Here is a 23,203-nt window from a genome sequence, read left to right on the forward strand (position 1 = left end):
AAACACTGAAACCACTCCATCTAGGGTACAATGTGGTGGATGGACTAAACAGTAGGTTTCAATGATGTGAACAATGGCTGGTGACACAAGAACTAGTCTATGTTTGATATACCCATGTCGTAGAATAGTGCATACACTATGGACATTGAAACTTATCAGAACGATCTAATACCTGCAAAACCCTTGGCCTGTAACATTCTACATGATGGTGGAAGGCATGCAAGTAATTCTACTTGATATAATATCTGATAGAGTAATGTCCACCCTGTTGTATACTGAATATCGAGTGCCTGCACTGGGCAGACACTATGGTTATTGAATCTAGCTGTAATGTTGATGTACCCGCCAATGAGTAGTCCATGGCTGCCCGCGTAGTGGCGGAAGATGTGGGAGCAACTCTATCTTTGCTATAACATATGATAAATCAACATCCGCCCTATTGCATGTAGAATATCAAGTACCTGCGCGGGGCGGATGCTGCGGCTATTGAATCTAGTTGTAATGTTGATGTACTCGCCAATGAGTATTCCACACCCGCCCGCGCAGTGGCAGAAGGTGTGGGAGCAACACTATCTTTGTTATAATATATGATGTATCAGCATCTGCCCTATTGCATGTAGAATATCAAGTATCTGCGCGAGGCGGATGCTGCGGCTATTGAATCTAGTTGTAATGCTGATGTACCCGCCAATGAGTAGCCCACACCCGCCCGCGCAGTGGCAGAAGGTGCGGGAAGAGCTCTATCTCTGTTATAACGTATGATATATCAGCATCTGCCCTATTGTATGCTAAATCTCAAGTACCTGCACAGGGCGGATGCTGCGGCTATTGAATCTAATTGTAATGTTGATGTACCCGCCCTTAAGTAGTCCATGGCCGCCCGCGCATTGGCGGAAGATGTGGGAGGAACTCTATCTTTGTTATAATATATGATAAATCAGCATCCGCCTTATTGTATGCTAAATCTCAAGTATCTGCGCGGGGCGGATGCTGCAGCTATTGAAACTAGTTGTAATGCTGATGTACCCGCCAATGAGTAGCCCACACCCGCCCGCGCAGTGGCAGAAGGTGCGGGAAGAGCTCTATCTTTGTTATAATATATGACAAATTAGCATCCGCCTTATTGTATGCTAAATCTCAAGTATCTGCGCGGGGCGGATGCTGCAGCTATTGAAACTAGTTTTAATGCTGATGTACCCGCCAATGAGTAGCCCACACCCGCCCGCGCAGTGGCAGAAGGTGCGGGAAGAGCTCTATCTTTGTTATAACATATGATAAATCAACATCCGCCCTATTGCATGTAGAATATCAAGTACCTGCGCGGGGCGGATGCTGCGGCTATTGAATCTAGCTGTAATGCTAATTTACCCGCCATCAAATAGTCCACACCTGCCCGCGCAGTGGCGGAAGATGCGGGAGGAACTCTATCTCTGTTATAACGTATGATATATCAGCATCCGCCCTATTGTATGCTAAATCTCAAGTACCTGCACAGGGCGGATGCTGTGGCTATTGAAACTAATTTTAATGCCAATGTACCCGCCACTCAGTAGTTCACAGCTGCCCGCATGGTGGCGGAAGTACTGTTATTGTACTAATTTCAGAGTCACCCGCCCGCCTGCACCACTGGCAGTCAGTATGCTATTGCTTGACTCATCCAATAGCCATCCGCCCGCGCATCTTATCCCTGTCAGCTTACTCAATGGCATTGACAGAGCTCAGCTCATACAACATTCATCCGCCCGCATGTGTCAACATCAATGAGCTCACCCAATAGCATCAGTGAACTTCCACAGTCTGCAGTACACCAATACAATGCTGATCTGTCAGCTGTCCGCCCGCGTGTCCAGCTCAGCTCAGCTCAGTCAGAGGCATTGGAGAGCTAGTATTTGACTCATCCAACCGCCCCCCGCCTGCGCACTGCAACCTCTGTCAGCTTGCTTGATGGCATTGGCAGGGTTGGGCGGGCTCTAGTATAATTGTTATTATGCTGATACAACTATCCCCGCCCGTGTATCTCAACCCCTCTCAGTTCACTCGATGGCATCAGCGGGGTTGGGCAGGCTCTAGTATAATTGTTATGATGCTGATACAACTATCCCCGCCCGTGTATCTCAACCCCTCTCAGCTCACTCAATGGCATTGGCGGGTTTGGTGGTCCCCAATAGAATCCTTATTTTCTTGATACTCACCCTCCGCCCGCACACCTCAACCCTGGTGAGCTCACCCGATGGTATTGGTCGCAGTTTGTAGTCCGCAGCATACCGCTGTCATTCTGATGCAATGGTTATCCGCCCGCCTCTCTTCCTGACAGTCAGCTCACTCGACGCCATTGGTTAACTTAACCAGCCTCACTGTACTATTATATTATCAATCCGCGCGCAGGCCTCCCCCTCCCCTCCCACGCAGTCAGCTCACCCGATGCCCTCATCTTACTTTAACTACCCTCACTATGCTATTATTTAGTTGCCCATCCGCTGCTTATTTTCTTCCTCCTGGCCTACTCAGCTCACTCGAGCCTGTTGCATTATCTTCACTGTTCCCCGCCACACTACTATTCTAATGACCATCCGCGTCCTCTTACTTACTGTCCCACCAGATGTCAGCTCACTCGACAGCCTCGCCAAATGAGCTGATTGTCCGCTGACTCGACACCTGTCGCCTCTCAGAAGTCCGCCCGTCCGACACCATCGTCTCTGAACCTACGGCGGTATATGCAAGCATGTACTATCGATGCCCCCCCTGTGAAACAATGTACCCCCTGTGAAACATCGCTGTTATTCGAACATATCTCGTCCATCCCCCCATCAATGCTCACGATTATTTTTCTGTACACTGTTCACGCCCTAGTCTATACCATAGTCGAAGCTCAGCAGTAGAAGGTCAGAACTGAGTGTTGTACAGCTCGACAAACCTTTCTAAGTTGCATTACTCAAAACTCATTCGCCCCAGGCACCTAGTCAAATATGCCTCGTTTACTTTGGGCTCTTGGTATCTGTTGGTAACATGTATCTACTAATCAGAGTACAAGTTGTGCACATCAATGTTTAGTTGCCCGCGTTTCAGCAGCGTTGAGATTTTGAGCTTGGAAGACAGGGGCTCGGTCGTGACAAAAGCGTGATGGAGTAGCATGGCGGCACGCATCGGCATGAAGTCATTCAACTATCAAAACGCCGTGACTAGTATGACATAGCCGTTATGGTCACAGATTTCCACAGTGAGGGTAGAGTCACGGTATCGGCATCCCGCTGGCATCTCTTACAGGCTTCGAGAAAGTATGCAGAAAATTCACGAGCTACGGAAGACATTGGATTACATGAATAATAAGTTTCCGGAGGTCATTGGCTATATACAAGGTAAAGGGAAAAAACACAAAACGGAGGTGTTTCACAGGGGGTACATTGTTTCACAGGGGGGGCATCGATAGTAGAACACAGGAGTTCGCGTGAAGCTAGTCGCTGTCCTCGTTCGATCCGCGTTGATGGTACCGTTCAAGGATTCTGTGGTGAGCCTGAGCATTTGCGAGATGACTGGCACGCGCTCTTCGCTAAAGGTATCCAAAAGTGTCTCCTTTGAGTCGCCATTAATGACCAAGGCAAGCTTCCATCCGAGATTGATCTGAGCAATTTTCTCAGTGTGTTAGTTCCAGTGCTCAATCGACTATTGTGACTGACAGCATCCTGGATGGCAGAGTTGAGGCCCTGTAAGGTGTATGGATCACTGCTCCTAGATCCAATCAACACTAATCAGGCTTAGGTTACGAGCGGAACGCTGAAATCGGCCAGATGAACTAGAGCCACCGCGATTCTCGGAGTGAATTCCGAGAACCCGAGAAAGGCGAGTGTATTGGCAACCGCTAGCTCGTTGGCTAGTACATGATAAGGAAATTGTGTGAGGCTGGCCGACACATAGATTGTAAAATAGAAAAATGGGGCTACGTAGCTCTGTACGCGAAGCCCGAGACCTCCGGCCCTGATGTGGCTAAATTGGCTTTCTTTTTTTTTTTTTTTTTTTTTTGAGGTAGAGTGAGGGCGTTGTACGCACGATGCGAGGAGGAGGGCGAAGCGTGCAGCAAAGCTAGTTGCCCAGCAAGTTGGCTGCGATGAGCGCGGGGTGCTTGCGAATATAGATCTTGAAGGCATCCGATGACCAACGACCGATGGCTTGGATACGCTGGAGCGGGACTCCATCTTCCGCAAGAGCCGTTGCACCCCCGGCGCGTAGGGAATGACCCGCTATGGATGGGGGATAAAGGCGGCGGATATAGCTCATGAACCAGGACCGCGTAGGGAGCTTCCCATCCTCACAGATCCACAGGTGAGGCCGGAGACGGAATTTCGCGTCACGGAGGGCGAGAAAACGCTTGAACGCGTGAAGGGGGGAAGGCCCGACATGGACATCAGTCAGAAGGACTTTATCACCTTCGAAAGTAGCGTCGGCCTTGTGACGCGGCAGTGTGAACGAGAAGGAGTTGCCGGATATCGATACCGTGTGACGCATGGTGAGTTTGTCATGAGATTGCAGTTCGACGCGATCCGGCAACACAAGTTCGCCAGAGCGCATTAGGCCGTAGAAACCCGTAAGAAGCTGAGCTAGAAATAGCGCATCATCGTAGACTATGTTCGGCAATAAGGAGCAAGCAGCGTGATCCAAATCAAGACGAGTTAAAGCCGCTTTCCGGTTTGCAGGTTGTTGAAACCGACGAAAAGAGCCTCGTAAAGTGCGAGAAACAAGCGGGTTACGACGAATCTGACGAACGTCTGGATAGATCGACTCAAGCTGACTGCAAATGCCCGATAGGTATGAATTAATAGTCTTAGGGGATACAGATGCCTGCATGTAGACTATGAAAAGCGCAAAGGTGTTGGGAGTGGGAGTGATGGGGAAGTCATGTTTGCGACAGAAGGAAGTATAGGCATTGAGAGCTGAGGAGTAGGCGAGCGAGGAGGAGACATCAAGAGCATAGCCGAGAGTGACTGCCAGTTCCTGGTCCAGGCGAGACCTCGTCCAGGGAGGACGCTATGCAGAGGACATCAGGATGCCGACAAGTTTGAAGGTAGCAAGAACTCGTCAATGGCAAGGTGAGGGATGATGGATCGGGCGCGGTCGAAGTCTGCTCGAGAAATAGCGTCGGCGACCACGTTTTCGTGGGACGGTAACCACTTAACTCTCAGGTCCCAACTGTGCTCGACGAGGATGTCGACCGCCGCTCTAGTAATTGTGTTGTAAGGCGCTTTTGGTGAAAACGATGAGAAGAGAGCCACCGCGTTCTGGTTGTCACAGAAAACGAAGACGTGGGCCTCACGAGGAAGGACGCGGGCGAGCGCACGAAGCGCACACAGAACCGCCAAAGACTCGAAGAAAAAGATGGAATGACCATCGGCTTCGATAGGAGCATAGAATGCCTTGTTGAGAGATGGAACCCAAAATCCCATCCCCTCCAGGCAGGCATCGGTGTAAACGTGAGTGGCCGATTGGTAAGCTGCGCGATTCCAGTAGATGGATTTGAAAAAGAAGACTCCTCTCGACTTCTCTAGGTGAGTGGCTAGCCAACAAAGCTCTGCTACGACCGCTTTGTTAATCCAAATCCGGGCAAATGATCGCATTTTCTCCGCGGTTTTGTCGTACACAGCAGTGAGCCCTGGTCTCAGCAGAGGGTACACATTGAGAGCCCAGTTCACATAACCTGCAAGGCGTTGGAAGTCCCGAAGAGAACGGCGCTGGTTTAGAACAGCAAACTCTCAAATGAACGTGAGGAGATTAGCACGAGATTCGGCAGACATCGTGACGGACATGTCGACTGTGTTGACGAGAAACCCGATAATCGGAAGGCTGGAACCATGGAGCTGTTTCTTAGGTTCGTGAGGGATACCAAGTTCGTCCCATAGCCGGAGGATATTGGCTTGGTTAGTTGGCATCCATAGTTCATAAGGACAGTACAAGCTTGTCCGGCCTGGACGGTCAGACCCGAAATTGTCATCAACATATAAGAAACACGAGCGGATGTTGCGTTTCCGAATTTGAATCCACAATACAAGGGACATGAATGCGTGGAAGAGACGCTGTGAAGCATGACCCCCAAAGCAGTTGCATCGATCAACGTGGCGAACACCATTAATCGTGACAACCTGTTTGATCTGCCACAGCGGGTGCATTGGAATGAGACGGTAGGCACTTTTGACGTCCGATTTGTAAAGAACGGGATCTTCGTTGGGCCAAAGCTTCTTTGCTTCCCTCAGCGCATAGCCTAGGTCCCGGACGTTGTCAAGGGTAACACCAGCGATGTCTCCTTTATCAATGAGTGAGTTCGGCGAGAAGTCGCCTGCACTCTGATCAGTGACTAAACGTAACTTGTCCGATCCCGGTTTGGGAACGGCATGTATTGGAGAACTATACATCCCTGGCAGAAGATCGGGCCCGAAAGGTCGGGAGAAGCGACCAAGTTGGACCTCTTCATCAATCTGAGCTCGAAGGAATCGGAGTTCTCGATCGTCGGAAACATGGGCTTGTGATTGGTCCCAAGTTTCCGGGTAGTCGGATGGCCGCTCATGGGCGAATGGCCAGAAGCCATGATGGAAGCCGGCGCAGACTGAATGGACGAAGGCTTGGTTGGGATGATCACGCAGAAGTTCTTCAAAGCGGTTAACATTGATGGGAGAAACTATTTTGAAAAGGTCTGGATTATCACGTATCGTATTCATAGCGGCTCGATTACGGAATTCTCCCTCGGGGGGACGAGGAAGTGGATCCGCCGTCTCCGTCCATAGGGCTGTTTTACTGGCAAAATTTGGGATGTCGCCCCAGATCATCCCTCGCCGCGACGACGGCCCTAGGCCGTCATCCTCAGGCGGAGCCACTTGCCCCCTTGCTGGCACCTCAGGTACACTCGGTGACAACGTGGTTTCCGTGACACCTTTCGCAGTGGTGCTTATACCGGCAGGCAGAAGCGGACTTCGGGCAAAGCCCCTTGTTCCACTTGTGACAGGGCTCGTTGGGACCGGAAGAGGTGCGTCCAGAAGACCCCCCTCGACCGCCTTCATTACGACTTCCGGTAGACTTGGAGCTGTGAGCTCCGATGACGTGAAGGTGGGAGATTTGGAGGGATCCGAAGCGAGCAAAGTCGTCAAGGGAAATGTTGCGCTGTTTTCCAACGAGGACTCGAACGGCTTTGTCATATGCAATGACTCGTCCATGTTGACTCTCATGGATCGCGCCGAACAGGTCGACAATGTGGGCCAGGTAAGCGTTGAGTTCTTCGAGTCGCCAAGGGAAGACGTAGCAATAGGCGTTGACGGTCTGTGTCCAAGCAGAGACCCATTCTCCGAAGCTATGTACTGATCGAGAGGTCTTGGCTCCCCGAACCCGAAGCTCGAACCCGTCGCCAAGGGAAGTGGTACGAGAGTCGTCAAGCGAGCTGGAATTGAGCCCGGCAAGAACGGAGTCGAGGTCAACAGCATGGCCTTTGACGATGTTTCCCCATTCCTTATATGGGAACGGAGGGCAGTCGAGTTGGTTCGTGAGTGAGCCAACCACGACCTTGTGTCCGCTTCGCCAGGCCTGATAGCAGCGTAAGGTTCGCACGACAGAGGTAGAGCCAGCCCGAGCGGCGAGATTGGCAGCAGATCTTTCCCAGTGGAGGGTGGCTGACAGACTGGATGAGTCACCGTAGCGTCGGTCGGGCTCGTCGTCATCACCGTTGGGCATGGTCTCATTGTCGTCGTCATTGTCGTCTTCATCTTCGTCGCCGTCCTCGAAATCGGAGAGGCGTGGAGACGCGTTACGAGTCTTCTTATGGGACCGAGCTGCGCGTTCCGGAGAGCGGCTGCGCTCCCTCGACCGTTTGAGTCCGGCAAGTGATCTCTCACGCGAGCTACGGTTGAGAGCTTCACCGCGTTCGCGAGCGCGGCGTCTAGATCGGTCAGAGGCATTGAGCAGCTTGACATAGCTCTCGAGTGCCTGGAAGTACTCGTCCTCATCCACACCGGTTTCCTCAGGGTTGAGATGGAGCTGGAGTTCATGGATAGCCGCGGCCTTGAGAGGGATATCGCCTGCAGAGTAGCTGCGTACGACTGCGAGGCAAGACTGTTCGATGAGCCGAGACTGCGGCGAGTTTTCATCATGCTCCCTCTGAGCGTCTGAGCCCGATCATGACCGTTGTTCATTGCTGTCTGACATGAGGGTTGAACGGAGTGATGGGAGGTACGACAAAGGACGCGAAAAGAACGCGAAGCTGATTCAGGCAGAAGCTGATTCTGTTGAGTCAAAAACGCAAGGGTGAGCTGATCGAACACTCCAACAGAGCTGTTGGGAACTTACCAGGCAGAAAACGCGAGGGTGAGCTGATGTCGACTCCTCGCGTTTCTGCCCGCGTTTATATATGCTTTCGTTTGCCAATGGGGCGCTCCGTCATTGGAGCCCCTTCGAGGATCAGACTGACCCAGTCCTCGACGCGGAGGCGAACCCTTGGTTTGAAACTCGAGAGAGGGGGCCTATACAGGCCCCTCCTGTGCGCGACGCTCAATTCGAGCGACGCTGAAGGTGTCTAGTTAGATCACGCTTCGCGCGCGTACGGAGGTACGCTGGTGAGAGAGCCACTGAGGAGGCGACTCCTTGCACGTGCGTGCCTCGAAAGGCACGCTGAAGTTTGTGGCGCACGCACGACGTGCTCACACCGTCGACCATGATTAGATTAGTGTAAATATAAAATTTAAACACCAAATATACTTACTTGGCCTCCTGTAGGGCTATGAACGCTACGTCATAATCAACAACACGGCGACCGTTCAGCGAAGAGCAGACATACTGTGCGGCATCTGAGACAAATATTTGTGAATGATTTGGTGAGCAGAACAAATCTAGACGTACCCCCAACTAAAAATACTCTTCCTTTTCTGAAGTTCTTGGTCATTCGGATGTTAGGCCTAAATGTGCACTGTTAGTGAAGGCAAGATGAGGAATCGAGATCATAATGTCCAGCGCTCCTACCTGTACTCGGCCAATGCTCATACTTCAAAAGAAATATCCCGCTCCATCACAGATGACATGAATTTTGACAGCTTCTCCTTGTCGTCTACATAATCTTGGGCTTTGAAGCCACGTCCGCCCGCCATCATCCAAAAGAAATTATCGCTGTTGGATTTGAGATCCGGCAGCAGTGGCTGCGTGTAAGCTCCGAGAAATATATGAAGGCTCCTGCCGGAGCTTCGATGGCAAACCAAGCCCTATGCTGCGGGCACCCTATTATTTATTAAGGAGAAGGCTCCTAGAAGCATATACAATTATGTTTAGTATATAAGCAGTCGAGAATCGACTAGAAGCGCAATCGGCGGCTTCCTCACATCTGAGCGTGATTCCCAAGTGGTTATGAGCCCCGCGCTCAAGCTCGCATATATCTGCCCTTCATCGATTTGCTCTCTCCTCGCTTGCCACATATCCCCGCACCGTGTACGCGCCATGCCCGAAAACGGCACCAGCAGCATATCACGTGCATCCGCATTTGGACTCAGACACACCATACGGGAATGGCGAAAGCCAGACTCACGCACTTATATTCAAACATCCCCTGCGACGGTCCAGAATATGGCCGGATGGGTTGATGATGTAATAATATTTGCGAATAAAACATATAAAATGCCCGGCAGGCTGAGTGAGATCGAGACAGAATCTGTACAAGGCCGAAAACCTCAGCAGACGTCTAAACTATAACATAAGCTTTGCTTCATAAATACAGAAAACTTGCCGACGCGCCGCGCGACCCAGTCAAATAAAGAAAGGAATATAAATAAACCCAGTGTATACCAATCTCCGAGAACGAGAAAGTGATCTGCTTACGAAAAAGAACAAAGCATACCTAAAATCACATAAGCTCTTAAACAACATAAAACTACTATATAATATAATAGAAAATATGTCCCAGACTCATAAGTCCGACCCTCCGAGCTGTGTTCGCTGCGAGGGGGAGCAAGACTAATATATGTGCGGAAATAAGCAATAATTGAAACTGAGACTGAATATGAGTGCCGAAAATGGCAACTATAGAAACGCAGACATGTACAGCCAAACTCAGACAAAAACTACGACGCTTCGAGAGCGGACAAAGATATTACCTAAGAAGTATAACATAAACCCCAACCGAATATTAACAGAAGAAGGCAATGGGCCGGAGGCCATGCCTAGAAATAAAACAAAAGATAACAATGATAATCAGACTAAATGCCGAAAGTGGCACTCGTTTAAACTCAGACATTGCTCTGCCTTCACAGGCGTGACTTGATAGCCATAAACAGTAATAAAAGACTTTAGAATCAAATAAATAAACCTGAAGATTGAGACGAATAACACTATGAGGACCTTGCAGAAATGGCACTGATTGAGACTCAGATAACAAAAGCCTGCTAAATGCGGCAATAATTGAAACTCAGAGATAATTCCAATCTCAGAGGCGACATTTTTGGACATGATAAACAGTCAAAAGAAATCTGATATTGATGAATAAGTAGTTCCGACATACATACTATATCTCAGAGCCCAGCCAGTGGCCAGTGAGACGAAACCAAATTGCAAGTGAACGCCGAAAAAGGCATTGGAATTTAAACTCCGACAAAACTTAACGTACTCGAAAGAGTCAAAGACCAATACCAATATTGAAAACATATCCATAAGATATACCTTGAGTGGGTTGCTCCGTGACTTACAGAAACCAAGAGCTGCTTTAAGCAGTGAGACAGAAGTAAAAACCAACATGTAAAACCATTGGATATATACGTATACAGAAAGATCATTCATATTTAATAATAAGATTCCCCAAGCCGGATGTTCGGCACGAGGGGGAGTCAGTGGTAGATTCCGCGCCAAAACCGGCATAAGTAAAACCGGCATAAGTAAAACAACCAGACGCTAATAATAATAATAAAACAAGACCCAGAACAGCACCAAACTTGGCGGAATAGAATATCAAAAAACGAAATAAATATCAGTTTGGAACAGTTAAACTCAATAAATCATACTTCAAACCAACTTCAAACCACACTTAACTTCTACAAACATCTACGAGACAATATAAACTAGGTTTTCAATGACGCACTCGCGTGACCTAATCAGATAAAAAACTATACACTTATACAAGTCAAAACCTGAAGTCATACAATATTAAAACAAGCGCTCACCGCTTATAAAGAAACCCTTCGAAGTAAATGTATATCTATGTTATTACATAGCAGATCCTAAAACGAAAAACGATAATAAAAACATGTAAAAGCGCGAAAGTGAAGACTAGAAAAGCAACTGGCCATTGCTAAGTCAACACACGCAGAAATATACATTAAATGTTCTGACAAATGCTGAATAACAACGTGTTAAATTATGCTATTAAGTTAGCTATACAAAGTGACAATATAACCAGAGAATAAGCGCACAAAAGCGTGAAGTAATAAAGATAAGGCAATAGTTGCCATGGAAAAGCTCAAACCGAGATTGCCAGCCAGGAATACTTGTGTTTGCGAAACCGAGTAAGGCATGGGCTAGGTTTGAGGGGGAGTGTTGGATTTGAGATCCGGCAGCAGTGGCTGCGTGTAAGCTCCGAGAAATATATGAAGGCTCCTGCCGGAGCTTCGATGGCAAACCAAGCCCTATGCTGCGGGCACCCTATTATTTATTAAGGAGAAGGCTCCTAGAAGCATATACAATTATGTTTAGTATATAAGTAGTCGAGAATCGACTAGAAGCGCAATCGGCGGCTTCCTCACATCTGAGCGTGATTCCCAAGTATCGCCAAGGTCAGGAGTAGGGCGCAAAGTCACTCTTACTAGGATGTCAAATTGGCGTACAAAATCCTGGAACAAATACACTCTACATTTTATTGGACATCGAGCCCCACATGTGCCAGTACTTGAGGTGAGGATCAGCATCACATATCATATCCAGTAGGCAGACACATGCCTTGCTGTCCAATCCTTCTACCCGAACATCACCAATCACAAGCTGATGGTCATCGCGGGTTTCTCCAATGAACTCAAGCCCCATTTGCTTTCATGTCATACCTGGACAGAGTTGGCTCTTGTTGTAAGACGTTGTTCACAGGACACTGACACACCTCTAGCGCCATCAGCCCCGATAACCCATAAAGCTGAAATCTTCTCCATCGTCACTTTTCCATCGCAAGTACGAGTGAGTTCAACCTCGACGTAGTCCTCAAATTGCTGTAGATATTGCAACTCTGTGCCGAGCTCTATAGTGCAAGAGAGTTTTGCAAGATGATTGCGCAGATTCTTCTCGATAAACTCTTGACCAAGGAAAAGACAATCTGGCTGTAAAAGTAATCTAGCCGATGAAGCAATGAGTTGAATCAACCTCCTAGAAACCTACATAGGGAGTTCCCGGGGTTACTTCTTGGTGCTCAAACATCGGCATTGTCTGGAGGGGGTTGATTCCACCCTTGTCGTAGGTCCTTATGGGAGTTGCCGGTGAACCTTGCAGTCTCATTTCAGGTACTTCTAGAAAATCATAGATCTCAAGACTTCGAGGCTATATAATTTGTGTCAGCATCAGAGGGTGGTGGCATGTACACGACATTTTACCATCATCGCAGCACCCCGCTGGCCCCGTCTATGCTCAACATTCTTCTCGATGATTTGCACCGGAACACCATTCCGAAGGAGGGTCAGCGCTGTAGCCAGCCCGGAAGGGCCAGCACCAACCTATGGGACTCAAGGGTGAGCACTCCACTTAGAATCGACAACGATGCGCACACAATGAGTACCGGTACGAGGTCGGACATCCTGGTAGGACAAGCAGGGAACGGTTGCACTCATGGACACGATCCTTATCCATCACTATAAAAGCATTCGCTGGGAGTCAGGTTCCTCGTCAGGTGAGAATGCAAGGGGTCATGAGTCAGGCATGGCTCAACGTCAACCCTTATGGACCGCTGTTCATGATCTTGGGAGCGCAGTCTTGACTCAGGGATGAAAGGTGCCTTGCCTTGCCATGCTTCCTCTTTCGATGAGTTTAACAGTGTATTGTCCAACGGATAAGTCAGATTAAGGCTTTGAGTTTGGCTGAGATGTAGTACTTGCTAGCAGCCAGAGCGATCCAGTCTTCATCTACCATAAGTTTGCATATGACATTCCCAAATGGAAGGGTGAAGAGCATTGAGGTCCAGACAGAGAGCGACTCAATGACCTCAAAAGAGCATCAGGAGTAGTGAAGCTTCTGATCACCAAGCGGACATTGATAGAACATCTATAGTGAAGCCGCATCCAGAAGCATGTCCAGAAGGGTTAAAAGTAGAATAGTCCCAAGCTCAAGCGCTCAAGGTGCGCTTCCGGAAGCTTTGACGTAGAAGTTGATTAACTGAGATATGAGAGTTGTATTCCAGTCACAGGAGCTCAGGCCCAGGCATCATGCACTGTTTTTCCTCGCTGGATAACGCAATTGGACGTCGGTCGAGAGAGAGATCGCCGACCATTGCTCGGCGGTAGTGGAAGGAAAAGTGCGTGGGAAGTTGTTTGTTTGCATCATGTCAATGACCTTACGAGCTCAGGGGCTTCGTAATTCGTTATGACAGCGTTCTCTCTATCTTCTCTTGTTTTCACTGGAGCCATTTGCCTGTCTTTGTCTACCAACCTCATCTCAACCTACCAGCTCTCAGTCAAGATCTCATAAGCCTATGCTCTCAGTTACTGCATTATTGAGCGCTATGGTAATCTCCTCTGACGCAGGTATTGGGCGATGGGATGACTATAAGAACGGCTGAGAACATAAAGCTACAATAGTCCCCAGCTCCTACTTCAAAATCCCTTCACGCGTACTAGAGCTCTCTCTGCCTTGCAGAAATGATCTCAAAAGAGGCCGACCCACCCCAAATTGCCACTGAGTGGCTCTCCAGCTTGAACACGGCCTCAATTTCTGGCGACATAGAGCAATTCGTCTGACACTTCCTGCCAGATGGCTGGTTTCGAGGTGTGTACTTGCAATCGTTCCTGGACATGGAACCTACTTATAATCTTGACTATGTTAGACATCCTTTGTTTTTCCTGGGACTTTAGAACCATTGAGGGACGTGAAAAGATGGCTGCGTTCCTCTTGGAACTGCTCGACGGCGGGCATCGCTTTGATATAGTGGGACTTGGTGACCTAGAGATCGACGCGGGAAGCACCCTCGGCCGTCCCTCTTCCTTCCCTATACCCGGTACTGAAGTTGCTGGAATTCAGGCAGCGTTCAGGTTCACGCTCCGTGAGCCCCATGCTTGCAGCCGGGGCTTTTTCCGCCTCGTACCTGGACCGGAAGGGTATAAAGCTTTCACTGTTTACACTGCTATGCACGAATTGGTTGGTCACGAAGAGCCCACCACGCGGCCAAGGGGGATTCCTTGGGATCCTACAACTATGACCACTTGGGAGGAAGATAGGGAGAAAGAGGTTGAAGCTATCGAGCGTGACCCTACCGTTCTCATTGGTACACTTTTCCGTGAGTATGAAACAAACAAGACTTGACGTGTTGCATAGTCGGCGGTGGCCAATGTGGCCTGATGGCTGCTGCTCGATTCTGTCACATGGGTATTCATGCTTTGGTCATTGAGAAGACACCTCGCGTTGGCGATGTTTGGCGCAACCGGTGAGAGTCCATTCAGCTACTCGGATCAGTGACAGAAGATTTTACCTCCTCAAGTTATCCTACTCTATCATTGCATCTGCTGGCCCACTTTAGCTCTTGTGTGTTAGACCCCCTCCGTCGGAATGGCTTTAGCTGACACTTCTTACGTAGTCCTCTACCAATCGTAGCCGGCGAACTTCCTGGAATACATTGGTCGGAGAAAGTTGGCTGACTTTATGGAGTCGTATGCCATCCAACAAGAACTCACAATTTGGACCTCGTCAAGTGTCATATCCAATCCGGTGCCCACATTTGACAATGAAAGTAAGAGGTGGACTGTGACAGTCAACCAAGCAGGCAACCACATTACCCTCAATCCGAAGCATGTTGTTATTGCAACAGGGATTGGAGCACCGTTTGTTCCTCCAATTCCAGGGCAGCATGAGTTCAAAGGCGAAGTGTACCACTCAGATTCCCACACAGGCGGTCACAGGTACAGAGGCAAGAAAGATGTTGTCATCGGTGCAGTGGGTGCTTATCACTAAACTTGCATATCATAAGTTTGACACCATATACGCATTGACTCAGGGAAACGCATTGGCGGATGTATGTCAAGATTTTGTATCTAGGGGCGCGGCTCCAACGACCATTGTTCAACGAAGTGCAATGGTCATCCAATCGCTCAAAACCTCAACGAATAATGTAAAGCTGAACTACAAAGAGACGCGTGATCTCGAGGATGCAGACCTAGTCGCAAATTCGCTTCCACCTCGCCTCATGGTCAAGATGTCGACGGACCGGATTGAGCAGGCCAAGAAGGCAGACGCTGAACTCTACAATGGCCTGGAACAGAAAGGTTTCAAGGTCACCTGGGAGTACAACGGGCAGAGGGCTGGTGGAATCATCTACCTGTTCGAGAAGCGAGCTGGAAGCACCAGTACTCGATGTCTCCTTTCTTATGTTGAGAGGACTGCTAACTGGAGTTGCATATAGTGCTTGATACCGGCATCGGCCAACTCATCATAGATGGTCATGTCAAGGTCAAGCAGGGTGTAGAGCCCCCTCACTTCGAAGAGGGCGGCATTGTATCCAACGATGGTAAAAAAACTCGAAGCCGATGTCATCGTTCTCGCGTATGTTTTCCTCATGGTCCTGGAGACTCTTTGTAAAGTTCGTCTTATCCAGGACTGGATACCATTTGGCGTCTTCGAATGTTGAAGCCCTTATGGGCCCCGAGGTTGCCGCCAAGGTCGGCCCTGTGTGGGGTCCCGATGCTGTAGGCGAGCTTTGACGGGCCTGGCGTCCCACAGGCCAGCAGGGTTTGTGGGTCTTCCCAGGTGGTTTCCAGACTGCTCGATACTTCAGCCGTCACATTGCCCTGCAGATCCTTGCTGAGGAGCTAGGTATCAAGGGCCTGACTACACCGATTTCTGGTAAGTACTGAATTCTTTCCTCCACAATGACGTTGTAATTCAAGAAACTCAAGTATCCTAGTTTAAAGTCGTGTTTGAGTGAACGCTAGTGGTATAGGATTTGTCCTGGTCCCCTCGTATACTTGTGCCTCGAAACTTGCTGAAGGATGCAGGCCGGTTGGATGATGAAATGTCATATATGCAATTAGTTAGCTAGCGAATGGATAAATACAGAGCACAGCTGGTAATGTTAGCTACGGGATAATCTAGTATCTGCCACTAATATTGTTAAAGTGTTAATAACCCCATATGTACGTGCCAACATTACTGACTAGGCCTTCGACAAGCATACCATAGCGCGAGCCTCACCAGGCTCCAACACAGCCGTTTGCTGCTCGAGGCAAGGCTTAATCCTAGAGCGGGGGACTAGTGATATGTGATATTTTTAAATCGATCTCTCATTGGTTCTGGTGTTGAATATATCCAAAGTCCGATGAACTATAATTTCCTTGCACTCGCAGCAACGGCTGCAAGCAAAGCCTCACAGCCACAAGGTGGTGATGCATCGGAGTGCAAATTTATCAGGAAGTTTCAGAAACACAAATGGGGATCAGGTATATTTATCCATTGTCACTTCCCACGTCCTAAAGCCGTGATCGTTGGATCAGCAACAATAAAGCAAATGCACCGCCTGGGAACCGAACTAGCAGCCTTGTCGGTAGTATAAGCAGAATTAATAGGGATACCAAGTAGACCATAATGGCAGCCTTCAACGCCGGAATGGCCACATCTATAGCTAGTTGGGGCTGAACTCCCCTATCAACAACAAACCTAGCTTCAAGGATGAGATTGGCAAAGCACACGATGGCCTCATTAGAGTGTGGCATTGAGATAGTACATGTGGGCGATGCTTATAGCTTGGCCAAGCTCAGACTGTTAGATATACGGTATAATCTGAGGATGTGTAACAAAGGGCAGATGAGTATATTATTTATAAGCTGTAGTGAGCATGAGCTACATATAAACGTGAGCTAGCAAAGTTGTAACTTGCCCCTTGTGGTGTAATGGTACTAGCGTGTATTCGTTTTTGCCTTTCTCTCCAAGGTAGCGAGTTCGAATCCGTCTGTGCCAACGTTGTCTCAACTCAATGCCGCGCTGCGTGCTGATGGTAACCATCCCATCAAATAGCAAATAAACCTGGTTCTGTTTCCCACACGGAGCTTTTTGTGTTTGGGAAAGTAATATATTCAAGGTCCGCTGCTTCTCTTCCTGTGGCTGTGAGGCTTTGCTTGCAGCCGTTGGTGAGTGTGCTTGGGAGATAAAGTTCATCGGGGATTGAAATTGGTACGCATTCGGTCAAGTCCCCTATCTCACAAGATCAAGGAATTTTATCAAGTCCCTCAATCTCTGATTAGACATTGCACTGTGCGGCGACCTTGCACACGAACCAGACGGCGTGTAGGAGCCTGGAGCCTCACCCTCAAGTTGTCCGCTCCTCTCCCTTTAATGGCGGCTACAATGAACCTCGGTTCGTCTCGACTTTCGCCAATAAGTTCAAGGGCCAGCCACTTTCGGATAGTGCCACTTCCAACACGATAGAAAGATTCCGAGTATGAGCTTCAAGGACCCGACAGCAACAAGGAAGTTCCAGGAGGAAAACATGCTACGTAGTAGTACGAGCTCCATCACTACCTACGACCTACGGTGCCCTTACTGCGCTTTGCAATAAAACGCGGAATCACAACGTTGGATGAGGCCGCGTGTCGGACCTTCCCGGAGAGACCCCGTAGACTAATAGCACTGTTGAAGCGTTGACTTTCCTGAGTTCCCCAACGCGTGACACGCGTCTTGTATCATGTCGTGTGTGAACAGTGCGAGCGAGCATCTCCCCGAGCGTGGGAACAAATCGTCGCTTCTGGGGTCCGACCTGGCCAACACGCGCGATTCCACGTTTTATTGCAAAGCGCAGTAATTTCTGTGACTTCCTGTCCGTTCCTCGCCTTGATTAGTTCAACAATGATCGACTCTAGGAGTCAGCATGCTGCTTCCTGTGGAAGCGTAGCTCAGTGCATAGCTCCACACAATGCCAGTACTGGTGGGCCATCCGACTTAAGGTGGTTGCGTATATTCGCTTCGACTCTTTCTTGCCTTGGAGGAAAATTTAGGCCATGGAGTAAGATGAGCGTCAAGTCTCCTAGTTTGCTCCGGTCTCACGCACGTAGGGAACTAATGATGCCGGGCACCTTGGAGCGGCTTCACTTCACCGTCCCGATAAGCCCAGCCTGAAGGGGTCGATCATTACTTGCCTTATCTCGGGGACGTCCGAGAGCTCGTATATATCTAAAGAGCGAGGCTAGACATTCTCGGAATTGTGGTGGCCATGACTCCGGCACTCCGCTGGGCTTTGTTGGTTAATCGGACAGGTACTCCGTTTCGACCGTCAAAGCCGTTAAGTCAAACCCAAGCTAGAGGCCATAATCTCTAGGTGATAATACAGAGGCCAAGGAAAGGCATCGCGTTCTGAGGGTTCCGAGATGTCATGGAGGGCTGGTTAGTGGGTGAAAGATTTGTCATTGTACGTTTTCGATAGTGCAGAACTTAAGAGCAAACCCATAGCGAGTTTGAAGCGCCAGAAACATCCAATTAAGACAGAAAACCGTCGAAATAGCGCATTCAGAATCTCATGAAAGGGATTGCAATCAGTGAGATTAGTAAATGTCCACGTTGTCGTGCGGTGAGCGTGGGAGGTTGTTCCAACCGCCAGGAGAATTTAAAAAGCTCTAAGTATCCTTGATTACGAGAACTCGAATGTCCATGAGAATACAACAGAAGAACTTCCAGGTCAGGGGCCTGTAGCCACTGAATGCAATGCAGGGTACAAGAATGTGAATGTGCGTTGAAGTAAGCAATGGCAGGCTAAGGTAGGTATGGTCCGGCTGAGATAGAGACGAGTTGGGGGGAGGATATCGACGGGTTGAGAATGAAGGATCATTGGCAGATCAACTTCCGAAGGACACATTGTACAAGTGTGGAGAGGTTAGTCGAGCACCATATCTTAAAGCGCCTAGGTGAAGTGAACCTTAGTCAAAGAACATATGTTCGCAAATCACGACTAACCCAGGAACGCATCAACGACGCTGCTGCTGTTGCCATACGGCCAACGGTACATCTTCATCCCCACTCACTCGGGCCTCTCGTGGACTAATGCCAGGCTCGAGGCTGACACGTGAGCGAGCCTTCGGAGAGGCCATGACAGCGTGTGCGCTGGTGACTTTACGAGCCTTGCCATCGACAGAGAGCGGAACTCCTGTTGAACTGGCAGTCGCAGAGAGCGAGCGTGTGGGTGTGCGTGACCCTGATGGCGAGCTAGCAAGAAGCTGACCAGGGGAGTATCTGTTGTGGTTCTGTCCCGGCGGAGATCGAGGTCGACCTGGAGCCCGCGCCTGAGACGACCCGGCTTGCGAATCTGGTGGGGGCGACGACGACGACGTCCTTCTCGGCGAGGCAGAGTTAGCGGCCGACGCTGGCGCCATAGCACCTGGCGGTAGTTGTTGTTGGTCGCTATACCCAGAGTAAGAAATGTTTCCGGTCTGTCCATAACTTGAGTTATACTGAACAGGCCGTTGGTTACGTGAGGAGCCAGCCGGTGTTGATGTTGATGATCCATACCCATATCCGTATTCTTGCTCCATCTCCCGGTGTTGCATATCATACTGGGGGCCCTTTACTGGCATCTCTGCTACTCTCCGGTTGGCCCCTCCGGATGCTTTTGTCAATCCTGCCCGTCGTGAACTCTCCTTCTTCTGTGTTTGTGCTTCCCTCTCTCTCCCTCGTTCTCGTTCGTTCTCGTTCTCGTTCTCATTCTCGTTCTCGTTCCCCCTCTCCAACTCGAGTTCCCCCTGCCGCTCCGCCCCCCTCTCGTGGACATCTCCCGTCTCGTCCGAATTTCCTTCAGACCCTCCCTGCTCTTCGTTTCCTCGTTGTTCCAACGTTATTCCATCTCCAATGGGTGTGTTAGATTGCTGTTGTTCAACAAGCTGGTTCTGTGGGGTATTCGTGGGGGCCTGCGTCTTATTGATAACGCCAAGATACCAGAACATCAAGTTACTGATGAGCACCTGTTCGTAAAGAGGTCGACGCGGGTTGGCCAGCTTGATATGACTAAGTCTATAAATTGCACGTTCAACATGAATGGGATAGCGGGCGTAGGTACCCGGCATGCCCCCTATTTGAGGCGTAGGAGACAATGACTGGGAGGCAGCTGTTCCATGCATGGGATACCCTGCGTCACGGCCACTCCCATGTTGGGACGACTGATCCTTCTGATCGTCATGCTTCCTCTTACTGCTAAAAAGAGATCCGAAGAAACCTGGTTCCTTGTCCTTGACAGGTGGCTGGCTTTCTTTCTCCTTTTCCTTCTCCTTCTCCTTCTCCTTCTCTTTCTTCTTCGCAGACTTATCGCTACCCCACTTTGCAAAGAGCTTTTTACTTTTCTCTCGTTTGGCGGGACTAGGAGTTTTAGATGGCGGGACAGCAGATTCTGAGGATGTAGCAAGTGTGGCTGTGTCCTCCGTTGAGTGGTTGAGGGTTGATGTGTCAGGGGATGGTGTACGAGACTCCTCCTCGGAAGTCGGACTAACAGTTAGGCGCTGCGGTTGAGGATGCTCCAGGGTTGGTCCAGGAGTGGAAGTTTCTGATTTGGGTTCCTCAAAGAGAGTCTCTGATCCATCGTCTGAGGGCAGTAAGATGGCGGGGAGCTGTGGGGGACCAGTGGAAGTTTTAGGTCGTGGCTCTTCTTCCACATCTTCGTGAGCATAAGCGTCATAAATGGATGCTTCTTCGCTGAATGACTGCGGTCGATGAGAGAAGTGGTCATCCTGACTACTGTCCATAGAGAAAGCGCGTGGACGCTTTAGAGGTTCGTTCGAGTCAGCGTAGTCGTGTTCGCTTGTTGTATGGTCGTTGGAAGATAGATCGCTAGAGCTTCGAGGTTCCATATTGGGGGTCGCTCTAGGCCGACGCCCAGACCCGAATCGTTGCATTTCTCCATCGCCTCCTGGCAGACTTGGCTTGCGAATCTTAGTACGCGCAGCTCGCCTGAGAATGGACCCCGGAGGAGGGACGATGATAGGAATATCGGCCTCATCGGAAGTGCCCGATGCACTAGGAGTCTTGTCCACCACTACGACCCACAGAACGAATGAGGGTGGGCTTAACGTCGAGCGTCCATAAGCACGTACCCGAAGAGCTAACATTGAGGCTCATACTCCTACGAAGTACGTTCCTAAACTTCGTAGGGTCTCCGGTGGTGCCTGCCTCCTCCGCTAGCTGCTCTAGTTTCTGCAAGTCATCAATGGTGAGTTGCGGCGCGACATTGTTCGCGAGCGTGCGGCCTCGACGAAGAGGAGCAGCCTTCTCCTTTTCATCGTCTGATTCCTCCGTATCAGAAGGTTTGAACTGGCGGCTGAGTCTCGATCGCTTGCGCCCCAAGTAAGAGTGGGCGTTGAGTGAGCTGGATCGAGTGGGCCGTACGACTTCGTCAGTTTCTGGCGGAGGATCGCGCGCATGCTCCTTCAAAAATGCACGAAATTCCGCAGGTGCGATCTCTGGATGTAAGCGGGCTGGGACCCAGAAGAGGTGGGAAGGGTCGCTTGGACTGGCTGTTCGTTCCAGAGACGTATTTCCATCGTATGAGGCGCCCGCCGTATCTACATCATCATGGGAAGCACCACTGCCGTTCTGCCAATAATCATTAGTGGGAGAGGACGAAGGAGATGAATCAGGAAGGTCAGGATCTAAGATGAGCGTCCCTGGGCCTCCCTGGGTGGTTGAACGTCGTCGGAGGTTGCGGAGGGCCTCGACCTCACGCTGAATCTCCAACTGAGAAGGCTGCTGCATCGATGGTGAACAGAGGGGAAGATGGCAGCCTGTGGGAAGGGGAGGCAGGAGATCTCCAGCCCTGCCTCTGCGAAATGCTGCTGGCCAAGAGACAAGGGAAGGTGCTAGCGGAGGTTATAGGCAATGAGCACAAGCTGAGCTCGCAACCCGCCAGCTCGCGCGGTGGCGGCACGTTTCAACCAAACTAGTAACTACCGGCCCGACAGCGCAGTAAACAAACCGTTGCCCTTACCGTCGCCCTCGACATTTGAACCACACATCGTGCTCGGGTCTAGGTTAAGGGAATTGGGATTCAAGTTACTGTCTCATCTTCGATGAAAGCAATCATTCCATTGAACAAGGACGAGTTGCCGCAACGCGGACAAGATCCTCTCCTTCGGCGCGTGTCAAAATTTGTGAAGGAGGCTCCTACCAGCCACTACCGCCCTGAAGTATGCCGCAAACTCTAGTAGGATACGGCCTAATATCAATAACGACTAGACTATCTTCCATATGAAGTCTGCCTAGGAGAGACTACTTTACTAGGGTGTTCACAACCTTCAATGTTGCAACCACTACACACATGAAGCTTGGCGATCTATTTGTTCCACTTCCGTTCGATGGTTCTGCTGTCGCAGCCTTGCGAAAGTTACCCGCATGGCCGGTATGAGCCGAAGGTAACAAGGCGTGGCTGCGATATATTGATATGCACGTCATCTCAGCGCAGCCGGGCGGGTTATTCGGGTTTGATGACGCGTACTGGTAGTTGTTCAACGGCCATTTGACATTTTATTCACGGAAAATGCCTCTCGACGTAGCTCCAGGATGACTGCCTGCTCAGGGGAATCAACAAGAAATTCATACTCATCGACAAAAGAGATGACGCACCGCGAGAGCCTCAGCATTGACCCCACTTTCAATCATGCCGACGCATGTTGCGAGTGTCTCTTTATCAAGCTGTGCATTTAAAAGCTGGGAAATGTCATATAGAACTTCATAAACGTAAGAGACATGGTTTGGCCACGAGGCCACAAACACGTACTGTCCAGTGTCTGTTGAGCAGACGTAATCCTGTCTGGTTCTCGTGAAGACATAATGACGCTATTGAGGTACACCTGTTAAGCGAGCGGGGCCTTACTAGGCCTTACCACATACCTTGAAAGTTGGCTATAAGGTTCAACGTCGACGTTCAGAACTCCACTTGGATTTCCGACCCCAGAGAATTACAGACGGGCAGACCAGCACTAGTGCGCGTTAAAGGGAGATAAGTCAACGATCATACACCTAAAATGGAAGACCCCCTGACAGCCGTCGCATCACG

At 49.8% G+C, this 23,203-nt stretch overlaps 4 protein-coding genes across 4 annotated transcripts in view; 1 reads left to right on the forward strand and 3 right to left on the reverse strand.

The window, feature by feature from the left end:
* The window catches only part of CONPUDRAFT_59860 (FAD/NAD(P)-binding domain-containing protein), a gene marked incomplete at both ends in the record, with an annotated part of 14,594 nt that extends 1,899 nt beyond the window's left edge, over positions 1–12,695 (reverse strand). Inside the window, 8 exons of the mRNA XM_007772284.1 lie at positions 3,436–3,618; positions 3,675–3,701; positions 8,729–8,753; positions 8,862–8,921; positions 9,570–9,694; positions 12,039–12,301; positions 12,360–12,522; positions 12,576–12,695. Of these exons, the coding sequence (XP_007770474.1) occupies positions 3,436–3,618; positions 3,675–3,701; positions 8,729–8,753; positions 8,862–8,921; positions 9,570–9,694; positions 12,039–12,301; positions 12,360–12,522; positions 12,576–12,695 (966 nt within the window). The remainder of the gene's footprint in view (positions 1–3,435; positions 3,619–3,674; positions 3,702–8,728; positions 8,754–8,861; positions 8,922–9,569; positions 9,695–12,038; positions 12,302–12,359; positions 12,523–12,575) is intronic.
* Positions 12,696–14,010: 1,315 nt separating this feature from the next.
* Positions 14,011–15,884, forward strand: CONPUDRAFT_60015 (uncharacterized protein; the record flags this gene model as incomplete). The annotated part of the gene is made up of 4 exons (XM_007772290.1): positions 14,011–14,434; positions 14,506–14,600; positions 14,782–14,880; positions 15,765–15,884. The coding sequence occupies 4 exons, from the start codon at positions 14,011–14,013 to the stop codon at positions 15,882–15,884; spliced, it is 738 nt and encodes a 245-aa protein (XP_007770480.1).
* Positions 15,885–18,565: 2,681 nt separating this feature from the next.
* CONPUDRAFT_167052 (uncharacterized protein) lies at positions 18,566–22,153 on the reverse strand. Its single transcript, XM_007772756.1, has 3 exons — positions 21,246–22,153; positions 19,123–21,187; positions 18,566–19,069 (listed from the first exon to the last, which is right to left on the reverse strand). Exons 1-2 carry the CDS (start codon positions 21,901–21,903, stop codon positions 19,134–19,136), a joined length of 2,712 nt encoding a protein of 903 aa, XP_007770946.1. The 5' UTR covers positions 21,904–22,153; the 3' UTR covers positions 18,566–19,069; positions 19,123–19,133.
* A 130-nt stretch (positions 22,154–22,283) lies between these two features.
* Positions 22,284–23,083, reverse strand: CONPUDRAFT_83538 (uncharacterized protein). The gene is made up of 4 exons (XM_007772757.1): positions 23,038–23,083; positions 22,925–22,983; positions 22,771–22,874; positions 22,284–22,715 (listed from the first exon to the last, which is right to left on the reverse strand). Exons 2-4 carry the CDS (start codon positions 22,974–22,976, stop codon positions 22,653–22,655), a joined length of 219 nt encoding a protein of 72 aa, XP_007770947.1. The 5' UTR covers positions 22,977–22,983; positions 23,038–23,083; the 3' UTR covers positions 22,284–22,652.
* Positions 23,084–23,203: the final 120 nt, after the last annotated feature.

The sequence above is a fragment of the Coniophora puteana genome, assembly GCF_000271625.1.
Source record: "Coniophora puteana RWD-64-598 SS2 unplaced genomic scaffold CONPUscaffold_9, whole genome shotgun sequence".
NCBI lineage: Eukaryota > Fungi > Basidiomycota > Agaricomycetes > Boletales > Coniophoraceae > Coniophora > Coniophora puteana.